This window comes from Brachypodium distachyon, chromosome 1 (genome assembly GCF_000005505.3).
Source record: "Brachypodium distachyon strain Bd21 chromosome 1, Brachypodium_distachyon_v3.0, whole genome shotgun sequence".
Lineage (NCBI taxonomy): Eukaryota > Viridiplantae > Streptophyta > Magnoliopsida > Poales > Poaceae > Brachypodium > Brachypodium distachyon.
This window is the reverse complement of record NC_016131.3, coordinates 65062355-65081617: the sequence shown is the minus strand read 5'-3', so window position 1 is coordinate 65081617 and position 19263 is coordinate 65062355. Positions and strand designations below refer to the sequence as shown.

General features: G+C 44.2%; 2 protein-coding genes across 3 annotated transcripts; one reads left to right on the top strand and one right to left on the bottom strand.

The window, feature by feature from the left end:
- Positions 1-174: 174 nt before the first annotated feature.
- LOC100845052 lies at positions 175-2233 on the bottom strand. Of its 2 annotated transcripts, none has more exons than XM_024457422.1 (2): positions 1992-2233; positions 175-1475 (listed from the first exon to the last, which is right to left on the bottom strand). In XM_024457422.1, the coding sequence occupies exons 1-2, from the start codon at positions 2151-2153 to the stop codon at positions 582-584; spliced, it is 1056 nt and encodes a 351-aa protein (XP_024313190.1). In that variant the 5' UTR covers positions 2154-2233; the 3' UTR covers positions 175-581. The 2 variants fall into 2 exon arrangements, with proteins under 2 accessions (XP_024313190.1, XP_010230181.2); XM_010231879.2 differs by having other exon boundaries at positions 2024-2233.
- Positions 2234-11198: 8965 nt separating this feature from the next.
- LOC106865756 lies at positions 11199-12884 on the top strand. Its single transcript, XM_014896512.2, has 3 exons — positions 11199-11384; positions 11462-11719; positions 11785-12884. Exons 1-3 carry the CDS (start codon positions 11276-11278, stop codon positions 12660-12662), a joined length of 1245 nt encoding a protein of 414 aa, XP_014751998.1. The 5' UTR covers positions 11199-11275; the 3' UTR covers positions 12663-12884.
- Positions 12885-19263: the final 6379 nt, after the last annotated feature.

The following is a 19263-nucleotide window of genomic DNA, read 5'->3' as shown; positions in this document are numbered from 1 at the left end:
TTCCTTCATCTCCTCATTTCCCTTCACCCAAACCTAGGGACACAGTGACTCAAATGTAGACATTGCCAGAGACAACATGCTATGCTCAAAGCTTTGGATTAATAATGTGTGATAAATGAAAAGGAGTGACCCAAGCAGTGTAAAAGGAAAACAGATGACTTGAAGCCTTGAAGGGTCTTACCAACAGATTATTCAAATAGAAACTGGAGGGGCCATGTGATACAACATTTCAATGCGAACTAGAAGATAAACTGAAAAGAAATCATACACAGATCGAACATCGGAAAAGAATCCAATGGTATACAAGCTTATTCAAAGTGCTCTGGCAGTGTTACTCAATATATTGTTACTGCATCAACTAAGTTTTCTCAACACAACTGTCAACTATATGAACATCACTGAGCGGCTGATTTGTCGTCCATGACAAAATCAACCCAGAGGTGTTCCCTAAACCTGAAAGGCGTGTCCGGAGAGACTGTTTTGCGCTTGATAGTAAGCCTGGTAGATTGTTTGCTGGTGTACCTTGCTATCAATGCACCCTCGAGACTCTGTTCCCAGGAGAAACCATCGGTTAGATCTCTTCACAAGGCAGCCTTTCTGCTGGCTAGGGGCCTTCTGAAACATCGGCACAATAACTTTGTCCTTGAAACCATCAACTGTTCTTTGGATAAGCATTGTCTGTTTAGTCCCAGTGAATATACTGCGCCCCTGAAGATGGGGGACATCAATCCATCTCCGCCGCATGGGATCAAACCCAACGATGAGGGCCTTTCCTTGGTGGGAAACCAAAGTAACACACAGTTTTTGCCCCACGGAACCAAGTATCCAGACGAGTGAAGGAAGACCCTCTTGTCGGGCATCTTCACTATATCCCAAGATCCTCTTGTGTATACACCAATACTTCCATCATTGGCTAAGCAGTAACAGCTTGCACGGATCTTTACTGGTTTAGAATGATCTGAGAGTAGGAATGAGGCATTGCTGGCATAGCTTTGCTCAGCCCAACCGCCAACAGTATACTCACCAATAATTGCATTTCGACGACCTGGGGTGCTAATCCCAAATATGTGGACTCCCTGTTCATTTACCAGTAAATCCATCAGAGTATAATGTCTTGCTCTAGAAGGTGGAGGGATCACCTTCTTGACATTATTGAGCAAATTGACCAGGCACAGTTGATCATCAATCTTCAATAAGACCCACTCTTGATGACTTGAGAACAGTGTTATTTGCTTGTAACCACGCCCTGTGGTGCTCTCAAGAGCAAATATCTCGCCTGCTAATGGACTATACAGTCCCAAACATGGCGTAGCTGAAGGTAAAATGAGCAGCAGGAGAGGTGTTAGGGAGCAATCCAAGACCCAAGGGAGACTAGCCAGCATTCCCTTGCATGATAACCTCAGACTGAGTCCTTCCTTTGGGGACAGGAACTCCTCCATGTACATCAGAATATCACTTTGCACTGTTAGCAGACTCTGTTTTCAATATATCATAGTCAGGCTTCATCACTTAACAATAAGTAGGTACCAACTCAGTATAACAGAAGTTAATTAAACACGTAAAGTTCAAAGAAAAACCACAAGCCTCCAAATAACTCAGCTTCTATTAAATACAAAAACAACTTCTGTTTTTGTACTTATGGTACCTTAGGATTTCACATGTCTTTATACTGTCCAGTGAAGTGCCCGTGCATTGCTACGGATCGGCAAAATCATCTGCTCCCTCCGTCCAACAAAAGATGTCTCAAGTTTGTTAAAATTTGGATGTATTTAGACATGACTTAGTATATAGATGCATTCAAATTTGGTCAAAATTGAGACATCCTTTGTTGGACGGAGGGAGTATAAGAATATGAGAGTGGATTTTGTGCATGCACAGGTAATAAATTGATGAAAATAAGAAGTCTCTGACAATCAAGTAATAATTATCTAACGTCTCCAAAGATGAACCACCAACTCGAATGTTTATAAGCATTAGAAAAGAAGAATTACCGTGTCGAGCAAAGTTTTATGGGAAAATGTACCGAATGTGAAGGCCCAGCACCAGGAGCAGCAGGGGCGCAAGGTAGGCCGCGGCTCAATAAACCCCCAGACCACGCTCCCAGATGCCATGGGAGCAAGATGGTGCCCGTCGGGCTCATGAGCAGTAGACATGGTATAGTCATTGCAGCAAGATTATCAAACTGGCCGCAGAAGCACATATCTGAAACTATGTATTGCCTGGCTAGACTAGATCGCCCGAGGAGAGCCAAGAGCCGAGGCCTGTCTTCGGAGGCCTGTCCTAGGATCCGGTCCAGGTCCAGGTCCAGCAGTAGATGCTCCGCGGTCTGAAGCTTCCCGTCTGCGGGCAGTCCGGCCTGAATCCCGTGCGCCGCTGCGGATGTGGCGTTGACGAGACGGTTGAGGGACTCACCGATCAGAACACTGCTGCTTCCCGCAGTAGATGTGGCGGGGGAGAGGATGTACGCGGTGTGGTCGAGGTGGTGTGCGACCTGAATCCCCTCACTCAGCACAGCGAATGGGGCGGAGCCGAAGAGGGCAGGTATGCAGTCGTTGTGGACTCCGACCTGAATGCCCTCCGCCGCCGCTGCGGATGGGGGCCTGAGAAGGCGGCCGAAGGCGAGCAGGTCGTCGACTTGGTGTCCAACCTGAACCCCCTCCTCCACCGCAGCGGATGGGGCGGGGGCGAGGAGGTCAGTAAGATCGTGGGCGTATCCGTCGTTGGAGAGGCGAACCTGCTCGCGTTCCCCGCGAAGTTCCTCCCGCGCCAACATGGAGCACAGGCGCAAGAGCTGCCTCTGGTCGAGGAATCGCCGGTTCCCGGCGGCTCCTTGACGCCCGATTAGCCCCAGGGGGGAGCACGAGCCTGAGGAGGCTGTGCCCGCGCCGACCAGCGGTCGTGTTGCGGGAAGACGATGTTAGAGAGGCGAGTAGGCAATCGGCGGCACTCTCCCCTTGGCCGATTGCGGCGAGGAGGACCAGCTCCGCCATTGCAAATGCCTGGGGCTAGGCTGGCAGGGTTGGGTCAGGCGAGGCGGTTACTGGTGGTGGGGTGGGGCGTCCGGGGTGGGGATGGACCGATGGAGGGAGGAAGAAGCGCTAATCAAATTTTCCGGGGGCGGGGGAAGAAGGGAGCAAGATTGGCCCGCGGGGGAGGCCGCCGAAGGGAGAAGAACAAGAGAACAAGCGCTGAAGCGGGCTAGGAAAAAAAAAATAGCATGGAGTAAAAGGCTTCATCCTTAGGCCCCCGGGCCGGCCCGGCACGGCCCGTTTAGCACATTTGGCCCATTAGACTTCTCTCTGACCAATCCATCATTTTTTCTCTTTTAGCCTATCATTTTCTTCATCTTTTGGCCCAGCCCAAACTTTTTTCTTTTTTCACTAATCTGGCCCATGTGCTGAGGCGGGCTTCAGTGGGCCCGGAGGGCTTAACGGGCCCCGGCCGGCCCGTCCATGCTCTGTGCCGCACCTGGGCCGAGAGAGGCATTTTGGGCCGGCCCGGCCCCTATATAGCCAAGCTTGTTGGGCCCGAGCTAGGCCCGTTTAACAGAAGTCGGGCCGCCCCGATGGCCACCTGTACTTATGGTGTCTTAGGATTAAGGTTCAGTTTGATCACTGCATTTCTCCAAATTTGTTTTGGTGGTCCACCTATGATCATTTTTTATTTCAGCCATATTTTCTATATCTAAATAGGACAAACCCGTTACTCCTTCCGTCCAACAAAGATGTCTCCATTTTGACCAAATTTGAATGCATCTATACACTAAGTCATGTCTAAATACATCTAAATTTTGACAAATTTGAGACATCTTTTGTTGGACAGATGAGTATTTGATTTCTCTCAACATGCAAGCATGCCAAATCATCACACCATTAATTTGTTCACACCTATTTAGTGAAAAATTCATATTTTTTGCACATGCATGCATACTACTTTTCATCAAGCTATTTCCACAAAGTGAAGAATCTATAATTTATCATACAATTCCATTATACATTTTCACTGGATACTCTTTTGTTGCTCTTTTTCACTCATGTATGTTCTCAACAACATGGGCTCACGTATGTTAACTAAAAATTTCCACAACAAAATGCGGGGGCATCATCTAGTTCTAATGATGCGGCATCCGGAGATTGTTAAGGTATTCTTAGAGGTCGACACTTAATCGGCGCTTATTTAGAATTTGTTGATGTTAAGGAAAGTGAAATATGATAAAATTGAGTAAGAGTCAGCAAAGAGCATCAACAATAGTACTTACTCGATGTCACCTAGAGTCCCATGGTATTTCTTATATAGGATTATTCACCTAGGTGTAAAATGCTTCTTAACCTTTGAATGAGATAAGAGCTAGGGGAAAAGATCTACGGAGTACTCGGTATTTCCCGGCCAACGGGCTCGGCCTGGAGGGCGACAGCCGCGTCTACATCGTCTCGACGGAGATGCCCATGTGCGTCCACCACGTCAAAGGTCTGATGAATCAGCAGTTTTATCAACGCCCAACTGATCAAATTTTGTCGAGGATGCACACACTTGCGGCCAACGCCTGTGGCTTTCTCACAGGCTAGCTAGTTAGCGAAGGAGCCAATAATGGCCGGCTAGCCTCTATGGCTTACCTTTTACATATTTGAGTTTAAATCGGTCCAAAATTTCTGGTTTCAGCGAATGCATGTAGAACCTTGAGTTGCTCTGTTTCAATCTCACCATGTTGTAATGATTTGTTTCTTGACTGAGTTGGGATGTAAGACAAAGTGAGAGTTTCTCCGATTTCATTCAAGAAAACCAAATTTCTTTTAATAGAAAATAGATAACCCAACACACTCACCCAACATCTAGCTACCAGCAGCACAGGCTACAACCTGAAGCTACCCAAGCTCAAAAACTGAGACTATTCCTAATCTGACAAAAAGACGCTGCCAACATGACAGCATAGCATGCAAAGACTACAGTTCACTGCATCCAGAATTCGCCAGGCTTCTCAAGTTGACTACACAACATCCATTTGCTCAGATAGGATCAACCCTCCAGTCGAAGCGTCAAAGGCCCCCCAACGATCGCCGGAACACCTCACCCGTGACTCGCCACAGCCGGCGGGAGCAGCTGCGAAGCAGCTCCTGGGCGACGGGTTTCCATAAAGAATGACAGCATAGCCGCAGCCATCAGGGCGAAGACCAGCATCAAGCTCACAATGTCCTTCTAGAAGAAGCTTCAGATTGTCAACCAGCCCTTCGACCAACAGAACACCATCCTTTAGCATCTATCTTCCAGTACAGATTGTCTTTATGAAAGCTACTCTCTCTGTTTCTAAATAAAACCACGACAAGTATTTAGGAACGGAGTGAGTGTTTGACGAAAACGAAACAAATAGATGACAAACACACCCAGTATATACGGGAACCCTATATATTTATTGATCATTGTATTGAATACAAAGTACATGGTACATGCTTCCGCGGGAGTTTGACTTCTGTGACTATGCTTAAGGAGTATCTGACTAGAAGATTTCGTGTGGTCCGCTGATTCCTTAATTACATCTGCAGGATTAAGCCTGCAGAATACCTCCGATTAGGCTGCGCTGATGGTCGTCGTTGAATTTTGGATTGCTCGATGCATATGATTTTTATAAATATGGTGCGGGTGTCCGGCTTTGTTTTGCCGATACCCGGTCACGTGTATATATTGGCATGTTGGTATTGCCAATAGGATTTGTCGTCGATGAAGGGGATGACTTTCGCCTCGTCGGTGCCCAGTCGTGTATCCACCTTGACTTCATCGAGTCCGGACATGTGTATGTTGCTTTTGCCTCGTCGGTGCCTAGCAATGGAGTGTCCGATCCTATGGATTTATGACATGTCGATATATTCGTGACCTAGCCGGCCTCGGCAAGTCATGATCTCATCCAGCCTCGTCGGTACTAGATGTGATCGATTATTTTGTAGCTTAGGCGCTTGATGAAGCATGCCTTTGATCCGGTCATAAATCATGCCCTCCGGGAGGAAACAAGATTATCCATGACCAACATGATGAGACAATTGGGCCATGGTCGTATCAGCGTGTAGTCGGTTCAATCTAGCACCCATGTTTGGATGATCTAGATTAACAGTTTTGCACGCTATACTTTTTTCATAAATTCTGTATGGCCGACATGATGAAGCGGTCACGCCATGGTCATAGGTATTGAGATACTTTTAACACTTGGTGTGTTGTTTTTCATATGCTTCGCACAGCCGATGTTGATGAGGCTGTCGCGCTGTGGTCGTGTAAATGCGTAGCTGACTCTAACACCCATCTTGGATGATCTAGAGAAGCAGCCATGTATGCTATTGCTTTTATCTTTCGTCAAGTAAAATAACGATTCGATCTCATCTATAATATTTCACCATGAGCAGGCACCAGCGGGAGCACCATCTTGACGAAAGCCTGGTTGAAGATGTGTCGTCGTTGCCGCCGCCGGCTCCCCGCTAGCTGATTTGGTTGGAAACCTTGGTGGATTTTTAACGGCTAGATGGAAGACGAAGCTAAGGCAGGGCGTCGGTGCAGCGTGCGTGTGCATCGAGACGTCTGCCTCCGTCTCTCCAACGGCTTCGTCTCCCGGCGAGCTCCTCGGCTGCACATACGTGCGCCGGAGCTTCCTGCCTGTTTTTCTCTTCCTCTCTCTCTCTGACCTCCCCCTCGGCCGAGAGCTCCGTCTGGTCTTTTATAGGCGCTCCTCTGCATCTTGTTTCACACGGCAGCTGTTTAAATCGAAGACGCGTTTATCTGCCAGATACGCGTACGCTAACAAGAGTTTGTTTCGATCTGAGCTTATCCGATTTGTTAGTTGCGCGCGAGGCTTCCAGAAACCAGCCAGGTGCACAGGTACACGTTGATTAATCAGCCTTTACCGAGACTAGAAGGTGTGCTCGCGCGTTGCTACGGGTCAATAAAATCATAAACTATTTATTTTTATTTTCTGTGTAGGCAACTCATGGCGCTGTCGAGGTCGGCATGCGGGTGTGGTGGCGTCGGTTGTAAGATGGAGTAGGAAAAATCGTGAAAAAAATGGAGGAAAAGAAAATAACGGGCAGTGGCATGTTGGTTGTAATTTTAACTGGAGGAAAAGAAAATAACGAGCAGTGGCATATTGGTTGTAATTTTAACGAAGTTAACCTACGACGACCGCGAGCGTACCATCACCACCAACTCCAATTTAATAGACAGTAATAGATACATGCAAAAGCTATACCCAACCAGTCATTGCTCAATGTGTCGTGGGCCCGTGCTAAGCAAAGATATGCATTAGTACGTTGGCTTCTTCCATCAAATATGCAAAGGTTGCATGCAGCCGGGAACTTTGCTAGCTCTTTTATACACGTTCATGATTCAATCCTTGTGAAGATCATTTTCTTTAAACAGGGCATTTAAATTATAATCTGTTTGCCTCACTGGAATCCACGTGATGAACTCTACACAAGGAGTCGAATATAGTATATATATTTTCATTTCGAATATTTAGTAATCAGCGGGACCCACATGTCATAGGGTAACACATCGCTAACTTTATTGCACATTGCTCCGTAAATTGGAAGTGCCAGAATGCCATCGACAGGGTGAAGGTATTGGGAGATGATGTTGCCCCCAGTGTCACTTTTATGATCATCAAAGAGAGAAAAAAACTCTGTGACCATGCTTCAATTGATTTTGGATGGAAGGTGCCGGTATACCATCGGCAACGTACGAACGAGGGACAATCTTGTTTCAATATGCAATACACCCCCGGAGCAGGGTGAACTCGACTTGGCGTAAGCTCTGATCGGGCGCAAAAGTCCATTAATGGCGAGTTGATATTTGATGTCGGGGCGGAATCATGTCATAAGGGAAGTCATGATCGATAAAACCAAGCCACGGGGTAACATCGTGTGGAGATATAGCGGCGAAACCATACCACCAGTAAAATTGTGGCAACCTATGCCATTGGTAATAGTTGATGTGATGGCGACACCATGCCATGGGGGGAATGCAGCGTCCATGCCACATGTAGCGAAAACCATACCACAAAAATAACTTTGGTGGTGGCAGGGTATGTGTGTGGAGCACCCCTAGAATTATGACTATGGAGAATGTCCATTCCGTAGAGTCATTATCTCAAAGTACTTTGTTGCAGACGTTTTGTTGCTATGGTGCCAGCCAACAAAAGTAGCTCTGACTTTCTTTAATATTATCAATTCTACTGCGACCGTATGATCGTCACGGTGCCAGCCAGTGGATTTGAAGGGTTTCACAGGCCCTCATGTACTGCACTGGCATGCTTCGCTGCTCCCATAACTTTGTATGTGGCGAAAAATTCATACCACTTTACAAAGTAAGTTTATCAATTATACTGCGACCATTTAATAGATATGGTGCCAGCCAGTAAAATCGAAGGATTTCGTAGCTCTACGTGTACCCCACTGGATGTGCCGCTGCTCCCAAAATTATGCACATCAGGATTATATAACCGTCCGGAGTGTAGATAATAGAGTACGTTTGAGTATGGGTGCATCAAGAGCGAATCGATCTCGAAAGTTAAACCTGGTATATTTGTAGCCCAGTTTAAGAAAAAACGTTGGCACAGGAGGGCCAAATAGAGGGACGTTATTGTCTAGCAGTCCTCGTGTCATCGTGTGGTACGGCCATGCTCATGCAACTTGTAGTCTTGCACAGACGTCAAAGCGAAAGCAGATTGATTAATTAGCATCCATGTTTAGCACGCATCGCTAGAACCAGGCAGAGATTGAGCATATACGCATGCATCCAGCTAGGTCACTAGAGCATGCTCCTTTCTTAATTAATTCATTGCTCTGCTCGTTGGAACAGAGCTTGCAAATTTTTTTACTTGCTCTTATAACCTTTTCACACGGTTAATGTGCTACATTTTTTTAGGAAGCTCAGCGATGTCGGGCTCCTATCATGGATCTCGTTACAGAGGGGGATTTAACCAGTCGAGAGATGCTGTCCCGCCTCGTGTCACGGTGACTACCATCAGCAAGACCACGACTTCTCACCCGATCATAGAAATAATGATCAGAGCTGGCCAATCGCAAGCGCGCAGCGCGGACGTGGTCGTAACAATCGATTCCGTGGGCAAGCTCATCGGAATAAGGCTGGTCGCTATGGCCGTCGAGGCCGCGACAATAATTCTTCCGGTCACACTGACCGAGATACTTTTGAGGAATCAGGAGGTGGACAACCAAATGCCAGTAGCATGAATAAATCTCAGGTAACATGCTGACATGTCAAGTAATAAATACCATGACCCAATTTAGATAGCTTGCATCAATGATATATATTTTTGGAGAATATATAGCACATCCTCATTATTCATCACGTGAATTCACTCCAAACGTGGCATTTAAAAAAAAAAACTCACGTATGTTTGTTGTGTGTTTCTTGCAGGGTCATATTGGAGCTAAAAATTTGCCTCCTGTCAGCTTGGAGACTCCAAGAGAGGATGAGGAATCCAATGATGATGAGTCGCCTATTTGGCGGCGAGAGTTTGAGCCACGCTAATGTTTCGGTTGGGCCTATAAAACCAACCTCCAATGAATCAAGCGTCATGTGGAAGCCGTAGAGGAAGCCATATCAGCGGCATTCGCACACATGGGCTTGGAGAGAAACCTCGGGGTGCACATAACAGCCGATCCTCCTACGGAATCAACTTGCTTAGTCGCCACTCCGATCATGACACTCACACGGTCTGCCCGACGGCGCACCGCAACCTTAGACCACCTGGAAGGTGAACTCGATATGAGCAAGGATTCAACCACGCTTGTCATTCTGGAAACAACACTCAAAGGGGTTCCAATTGACGACGATGATGCACCACACCTAGATGTGGTTGAGTACTGGAGATCCTCAACTCAAGGCTGAGGTAGTTTATCCAGAAAAATTACTCATTTGGGCACGTGCCTTGTTGGTCTCCAAGCATGATCGTGGCATCTTGGAACGTGCTGGAGTTCTTCGTGGAGTATTGGGATCTTTGTATGAGATCCCACTGATCTGGCCATTGATCCAGACATTCATTACATTCTAGAATTCGGAGGGCCACACTATAGTTTCCCCCTTTTGGCGTTGCAGGACTCGATGGGGATCCCGATCTCAGGACGCGCTTATGATGAGTATGTCCCTGAGTCATGCTTCACAGACGAATTGTCTGCTCTTTTATTTTCAGCATGTGCGGCCATACGGAAGAATAAGCTTGAGAGCAATACAGAAGGGGACGGACTTGTTTCCTTGGTGAATGGACTGATTACTTTTTGTATGATGCTGCTACAGTAGAGAACAGTCCCAAGATACCTTTACCATCAAGCTTTTATGCAGATCTCGAGGACCCACTACCTGAGCGTTTGAATTTTCGCATGCCTAACAGCAGCAGCAAGGTAATGCCACTTGGTGTATATTTTTCAAACCAAGTAATGAGATTTAATAGCGCTACTCAAGAACAGAACTTTGTGCGGCTTTCATTGCAGCATGGTTGTGCTCATATTGTGTTCTGGTTAGCATGGGAACTATCATACGCCCGGAGGTTTTTATGGCAGCTGCAAGCATTGCCAGAGGCGTGAGGAGAGCCATTGGTGTAGCTAGCATGGCTTATTTATATGAGAGCTTGGACGCCATTCAAGAGGCTGTACGCAGAGGTACAAGATCAAGTAGCAGATGCGGTTATCTTTACCCATCCACTTTATCATAGGGTGGTTCTCATGTTACTGGAGAGCTATGCCAGCTGAACCAACCGCTTTTAATTCGGTCACAAATTTCCACCGTTCATAGCTGACATTTGGACGGCATCAGAAATTGATATCAATTTGGAGCGGGTACATCGTCTCTTTCTGGACGTGGATGTGCAGCAACACTCTTTGGTACACTTGGATTTTTTAGGAAGGATGCGGATTCGCTTCCCTAAAGATGCAGCGCATCATATAGCTGATCAGCGGCATGCACCTGAAAATAAAAGACAACTCAGAATTTCTGAAATTGATTTACTTGTGAACAGCAGTGTGGGTGGCGTGTCACATCGACGATGCCAAATCCACAACAATCAAGGGTACTACCCCCATCGATTTGCACGGATGTTTAATTGTGACCAAGTTGTGCCAGATATGGACATGGATGGCCTTCTTCGTGCTGATCATTTGGAAGGTAATATGGATGAGACGACGGAAATATTACGTCGTCGTCTTCTTGCATATTGGTTACCAGACGGACACACCTTTGAGGCCCAGGTCCGTAGTCGAGCCCCTGCTTGCTCAAGTGGATATATATGTCATGGTGCAAAGCATATCTTGGTTTTTTTAAGGATGCAAATATATTTTGTGCTGGAGTAGCACCTCCCAACAGTGAGGGGAAAAGCAATGATGCATTGCCAATAGGTACAAATTTTTTTATATGCATATGCTTTAACCAGCAAACTTACTATATTGCTAACCCATCTCATTCTTTTTTTTAGCTACTTCCAACATAGCTCAGCATGCTGCAAAGGGCACACCGCTAGTCGATCTTGAGGATGAGACAGAGATCGATGCCCCTGACGATGCAGCGGGTGAAGAATCATGTAAAGATCTTACTGCACAAGACGAAGTAGAAGAGGCACGTACTGCTAAGAAATCTGCAGAACCCAAGGCGAGTGCGAGTAAGCGGAAAAGTGATGCCCATGATGGCATAGAGGGAAATTCGACTAAGGGAACTCGCACGACCAAATCCAAACGTGAGTGTCTTAAGTCTTTCCTCGGTTTTTTTTACGAGTACGCTGAACATTGTACTCATATGCAGTGGTCAATGCTTGGGACCCTACTGCAAACAAGGAATCGATGGATAAATTGAGCTCTGAGATTAAGCTTCGTGTCGACACCTTCGAGAAGGCTGTCGATGATGATTTTGATAATGTACCGTCCTTTGATCATGTCCCTGACAAGTACGAGGGGATGCCCCGCGTCATCCTGAGAGCTTCGGATGTTACCAACTTGTCGGGACAGGACTTCTTTTTATATGTTAAGCAAGACCTGGAGCTCTTCCAAAAATTGGCCAATGCCGAGGAGCTTGACAAGGCTGTTCTTGCTGAGATGGTAGAGAAGGTGCTTACACGGTGGGAAAAATTATTCTCCACACATATTATTGAAGGGATGGAGAAGATGGCAGAAGCTCTCAAAGAGTTGAGAGCACTTCTTGTAGGTACTGATGCTACACTTCCTTCTCCTGATATTGATGGTGTATCTGCTTATAAAGGACGAGTTGAGGAAACTTTGAAGGAGGCTGCTGCTATTCAAGAAGCCATCCGGAGCATTTTATCACAATTTGACGCCAGCGAGGCTATCGCCCAGAAGAAGCGTGATGCTCTCGCTACTACCAGAAAACAGCAAGAGAAGAAGATTGCTGATTTGAGAGCGTCCTTGAAGCTAGCCGAAGAAAAGCTCGTGGAGACACAAACCCAAGAAACTGAACTTGAAGCTTTCTTCAAAGACAGCGGGATTACTCGGCAAGATTGTTACAACCTTTCTATCAATGTGAAGAAGACGGCTGATCGTGGCGAGCTTGCCAAAGCTGAGGCGGAGAAGCATATAGAGTATGCCGGGGAGAATTCGAAGTCATCTCAACCCAAGCCTGTGCGTTCTTTGTTGGCTTACATGCAGTCTTCTTCATGCGAGGAGTGATCTGAGTACTGCACCAGCAGCTTCTTCTTTTTAGCTATGCTTGAACATTAGCATATTCTTTTTATCATCAGACATCAGTTGATCTTTGCTTCTGTTTAGGAAGTTAGGAAATTTTATAATTTCTGTCAAGAATCTTTATGACTGCTATTTTTAGACCATATATGCGGTCATCAGTAGATCCATCTGCTATTAAATAATGGAATGCTATTTCAATTCCTGTCATATATTGTCTGTCACTGCCGTCCGTAACGGCGACCCGCGGTGATTTATAGTCATGTGCTGACTGCTGGCAGCCTGAATCCACGTTTGAGCTGGCAACGTCAGCTTGTATATTTTTGTGAGAGGCTGTATATGCAAGGATGTGCATGCGTACAGGCTCCTGCTCTGTTATTTTTTACATCAGCTGAATTTGGGAGCACATCATGCTCAGGCCCCTTCAGCATATATTGATCTCATGATACGAAGGAGATTTTAGCATCTGCATGTGTGAGAAGATGCATTGTTGAATGCATACCAGTTCGTGTTTCCCGGCTTATTGACAAGCATGTACTGATGTACAAAACTCAAAAGCTTGGTAATCCATTGAGTGGATTTGTACCAAAGCCCTGGCCCTTTGTAATCTTGGCGATGGGCACAGGAGCACAGCGCTCGTGCTGGAAGCTCGGTCAGGAGCTTTGGGTATACGAAACTATTTTTTTTTCTTTTAGCTGCGCATGTACAGAGAGTGCCCATGCGGGAGGAGATGGGAAAAATCTCTGAGATTTGATCATGTGTTCAGAGCACGCGTATATCACTCAGTATTTTGACTAGCCCTGAGAAGTGTACGGCTTTAATTAGTCTTCGAGAGAGACTCTCTTAGAATATGACATTTTGACAATGTGTAATTGTATAATTCACGCCAAGTATTTGTGTGCCTGTACATCTTAGTGAACTGTCTCGTCACTTCTTATAGCGACCTGAAAAAAAAATCACATTTTCATAATGTGTACTCTTGCCCCTAGTGTCCATATTAACTGGAGTTGATTTTGTTTTGCAAGATTATTGTCACCAAGTAGTAATGGGACTTCATATATCGCCTTTGGGGCGTGAAGGGATGTCGTGTCATACCGCCATTGACCTCACGGCCATTTAGTATTAGTACATCGTGCTCGCGATCAATTTGTCGGGGCACAAGTAACATGGTAGAGAAAATGGGTTACATGGATTCCACCACATGTAGATGAAGTCGACCGAAGCAAGAGATAACCGCGGTGATTAGACTCATAATCTCACTTCCATTGTGTTTACGTGAAAAAGACACCGTGTCTAATTGGGACTTTTTCAAAAGTATGGTCATCCTCATCAAGTTGTCACTTTTGTAAGAGTTCACCATTGGTATCACACCTCTGTCCCTCTGAGTCGAGGGACTTAGGACATATAGCTGATAGGTATGTTTTTGGGTATATGGCTTTCGACTATTTTCCATGCCTGTATTGAGGGGTGGTGGATAGCTACCTCCTGCCTTCTTTTCAGTGGACCTTGATGCTTGAGGCTACGGACTTTCTTCATGAACTTTACGGTGACTTTTTTCTTTTCTTTTTGACATTGCTTGTGCTTTTGGAGGCTTTGAACATTGCTTGATTGGATCGCTTGAGCGATTGATTTCTGGAGATATTTCACTTGGATTGGTTGCTTGGCCACATTTTTCGTGGAACGGGAACACTTCTTCTTTTGTGTTGGCTGCTTGGAGATCCACTTTGAGAACTTGGTCGGTAACCACCCACCTCCGTGGACTAAATAACCCTCACAGGCATTTTATCTGGATATATTTTCATTTCGAATATTTAGTAATCAGCGGGACCCACATGTCATAGGGTAACACATCGCTAACTTTATTATATTTTGGTACAAAAAATCATCAAACAGGGAGTACTCATCAAACAGCTCTTTGAATCAAACAAGTATTATACCGGAGACCAAAACAACACTGCAATACATGCCAAAGATAACGAGCTAACGAACAGGAAAAGAAGAAGTGGTTTTATACCATCCTTTCGAGAACAAAAGGACAGTGATCATCTCCTCCCCCCTATGAGAGCTCAGCACATCTCTGTTGGGAATATGCCCTAGAGGCAATCATGTATGATGTAATTCCCAATGTATTCATAAATATTATTGAGTTGTCCTTGTTTGAACATCTGATATGTATCATTGAATATGTGATTTGATTGTGGAACTATGTATTCATGTTGTTCATACTAAATTGTCCTTAGTCATTGAGGTTGTGCTGGACACATAACCTAGACTAATGTGAAAGTTGGCTGATGACTCGGTTCCACTTGTCATGGGCATGGTGATGTCATTCCAGCTTACACGGACTCGGCTAAAGAGTTTAGCGAGTCGGACTGACCCATATTGAGATGCAACGAGTAGGTCGTCATTTGCATGTCTCAATCAATGTAATCCTTAGACCTGAGGTTATCGCACAATCCGAGTTGTGGATCACCAACTTAGGTTCTGTCAAACGTTGTTCCGTAACAGAGCAGTTATAAAGGCAGAGTTCGGGTTGACTGAGAATCAAGCTGTGTGATGTGGATAACCAAGATGGGATTTTGCCCCTCCGACTGGAGAGATATTCTCTGGGCCCTCTCGAGTGATATGATTCGGGAAGCATGGCCATGCGCGACTTGGTTAATTGTTAACCGGGTTGATCGACTAAGAGTTAGTCGGATGAATCGTATATCACAGATCGAGAAGAGAGTTGAACTATTAAAGGGATGACGATTAATCGCCTATAGTTCGACAAGGTATATCGTGAGGCAAAAAGGGACTAAGACGTATGTCACATTGGAAGGTACGTCGTCATGACTCGATGGTACTTGGGAGTCGGCACGTTCTGCTAGGAGCCGCTACCGATTGATCGATTGTGAGTCGGACTCCAATCGTGTCCAAGTCGCCATGAGCCTGTGGGGTCACACACTTAAGAGCGGGAGCAAGTATTTGGTCGGGTTGGACCCGAACTGGAATTGGGCTGACAATGCGAGTTGGACTCGCAGGGTGGATGGGCCACAAGGCTTGGAGCCCACTTCCACTCGATATATAAGCAGGGGCGTGGGATGCCTAAAGGGAACGGTTTTTTCCACTCTCATGCGTTGAGAACCCTAGCCCGATTCAGTTCAACCGTCGCACCGGATCTAGCAGTCCGCCGCCGGAGCTCCTCCTCGCACGTGTGGATACCGGCAGAGGTGCTGTACGTTCAGCACTTCGACGATCGCGGGATTGGATCGGCTGGATCGGATCGAGGGACTGCACTGCATCAAGGCGCCGCATCAATAATCCGCAACTGCGCGTCTAGTGGTAATCCTCGTGGCCTTCTACCTCGGCTAGATCTTGGGAGTTCGCGTAGGAAAAGTTTTTGTTTATCTCTACGCGCCCCTTCATAGTCAGAATAATTCATATACTACTAAAAAACCACAGGAGCACCTAAAAATTCAGTGGCAGCTGAGCATACCACAAAATTTAAAAGGATAAGGAACCTGGGAATATTCAAAACCCTATAAGACCAACTAAAAAACCTATCTCAATCATCTAATTAGCAGAACAACTTATCCTTCCTGTCAGATAGAGTATCAAAACTACAGTACATAAATTTAAGAGATATAACAACACTAAGGGCTCATTTGGTGCTAATTTTTTTAAATAATACTTGAAGAGGCGGTGTTTAGGGTCTGCAGTTAAAATTGATGGATAGATTTATTTGTTTTGTCATCTTGTGTAAAGATTACAGTTTAAAAAAATTGGTCTTCACTTATTTCTTGTTTCAATCTTCATAATACTAAATTTCTGTATTGCAATGCAGATTCTTGGTCGAAGATTAATATTACAGTTGATGAAGATTATGCGTTGTTTGTATTTTCTCCACCAAGAGACTAATATATTTGGTATAGAGGTAATTGTACTTTTTAACACTGCTGGAGGGTGATTTGGGGTTTGAGCTGAAGAAAGTGAGGTACTGATTTTATTTTTTACCGGATAATAGCAAAACACTACTAATGGTTATATGCTACTCGGCAACTAATTATTGCTGTAGTAAGTAGCTAGTACATTCTTTGTGAAAGACCTGGAAGCAAATATTTTGCTTGTAGAGAGAAGCTGCAATATCAATTTATCAATATACCAGGTTTAGTAGAGATAAGATAAAGTTATACCACCAAGCTGAATTGTAGTGTATATTTATTTTCCTCCCTATTGGTTACTTGGAAGATTTTAAGATAAATTCTCTTTGTTTGAAACATATATGATGACAATACTTTGCAAGGAAAGATTAAGAATTAAGCATGTTGCTTATTTGCCACAAAATAGTTACTTTGAATTGAACCTTTATTAATTTACACAGGTTGGGCAGCGTAGAGCTAAATGTTGTGTCTTCCAGCATGGATTTCTAAATCTGCCTACATCCGAAAAAGTACTTTGGAACATACACACCCAAATCCACTGGTTGTTCCTGTTCTAGCAACAGGGCTAGCTCTTATTGACCGCTACCACTATAGGTGCCTGAATATTTTTGCAGCTATTTTGCAACCATTGCTAGGTTTCCTCTATTTGTTTGATCGATGGCATGTTGATCTGTGCATCAGATGTACTTTGGAACTTATTTAGATATATTTTGAACATACTACTACTACTAATTTTTGCAGCTATTTCGCAACCATTGCTAGGTTTCCTCTATTTGTTTGATCGATGGCATGTTGATCTGTGCATCAGATGTACTTTGGAACTACATATATTTCAAGACTGGCACTGTTTTGAATCATGTTACTATTATTTTCACGGTAATTAGGTTGTTGCATATATTAGAGGATGGATTCTACGAAGGAGATAATTATGAAATTTATGATGACCACGAAATGTTATGGACATCTAGACATGAAAGTTCAGCACTTCATTGCAGTAATAGCAGCTGCATATTTGGCATGTGCTGCTTTTGGAAATTTTGATGTACCTGCATTCCTCATGCTGATTTTTTGTTTTTCCATTTTTACTAGAAGTTAGATTACTTGTTCTGCTATCTATGGTCAGCTTTTGTTTTGTGAAATCAAGCTGCAGTTTATGGTCAATCTGATGCCATGCCATACTTAGCCGAATACAAGCTTCTAAAGTTATTAAGATAGTGTCATACCGGCATGCCTTTCTCTCAGATGTTTTTTAATTGCTACCTACACCAAAGTGCGAGTCAGATTTTTTTAGAAGCTACAGTATCAGTTTATCAACTTAGCCATGTATCCTGATTTTTGCTTAGCAGTCGTCTGGAGTCAGTGATGATCATGCAGGGTTTTTGAAATGAAACTGATCATGAGATGTTGAATCATTATATGCTAGTGTATTAGTGCTCGAATGAGCAACTTCGCATCTTTAGGTAACCTTGTCCTGGTTCAGATTAGAGCTGGTTGTATTTGTCCTGGACAAAGTTTCATGGAAGCTTGCCACAATGGAGAAACTTGTATCATGTTTAGGTTCTGAAGCAGTTATGAGTCTTCTCATTATATTAGAACTTGTTTTCTGATCGTTTCGTCATTCATGGAAATCAGGCTGGTGACTTTCGATGCATGCAAGGTGTATGAAGACGTTGTTCGTTTGAAGTCAAGGCTGAATCAAGACGGCATGAAAAGTTGAAAACGTGTCGAAGATTGACAGATCACCATAACTTTTCATTTTCTGCTTGTTCCCTTTGTCTGATAAAAAGATATCATGTTTTCTTGAATCACTTTGCAAGGATTTTGAGTATTGTACTTATAGTATATTCCGTAATGAATTATAAATATCATTATTATGTGATGTTAGGATTGTGAAGAGTTGATATAACTTGGGATGATTAATACTACTAGGTGTCATTATTTATTTCGAATTGTTTCAGAAAGATGTGTTTGTTTGAAATTTATGGGATTATTTATGATTTCCGATTTTAAGAATTTATTTATCATTTTTTATTCAAAACATGGCTGTTTACGTAGAGAAGACGTGAAAGCTTGCCGCTGGGACCTCCCTCCGCGCGCTTTCATAAGAAAAATCCGGAATATCCTCTTTGTAATGCTAATGCCAAAAAATCTCAAGTTGGCTCATCTGTCTTTCTTCCTTTCCCTTATATTGGTCATTAGAGGCCTCTTGACTTTTCTCTTCCCTATTTTTGATTTATTTTTTGTGTGTAATCCGGATTTACTCTTTATTACTAGTAAATAAAGAAAGCCAAAATTCTAGTAGTTTTTTGATAGAAATTATCTTGTTGCGATCCTATGAATCAGTTCAATTTAAACCTTAGATTCATACTAGAGCCACGATGATTGAGTCTCAAGCTAAACAAAAGGCAAGGGTTCTTCGAATAAGAACCACTTGATAATCATTTATGGAATCTGAGTAATGACTCGACAAAATGGAGAGAAAATAAAGTTGTCTTTTGGGCAAACAAAATTGGAAGGAAGAAAATTTCTTTTTTTTTATTAAGAACTACTTCAATTTTTTCAGTCTGGTTGCGAGGTCTGAATAGTGGGTATGAATCATAGTTCCATTTTTTTTATCCACTCTATCTATTTCGTGTTCCAGATACTAGAATAAATAATATCTGACG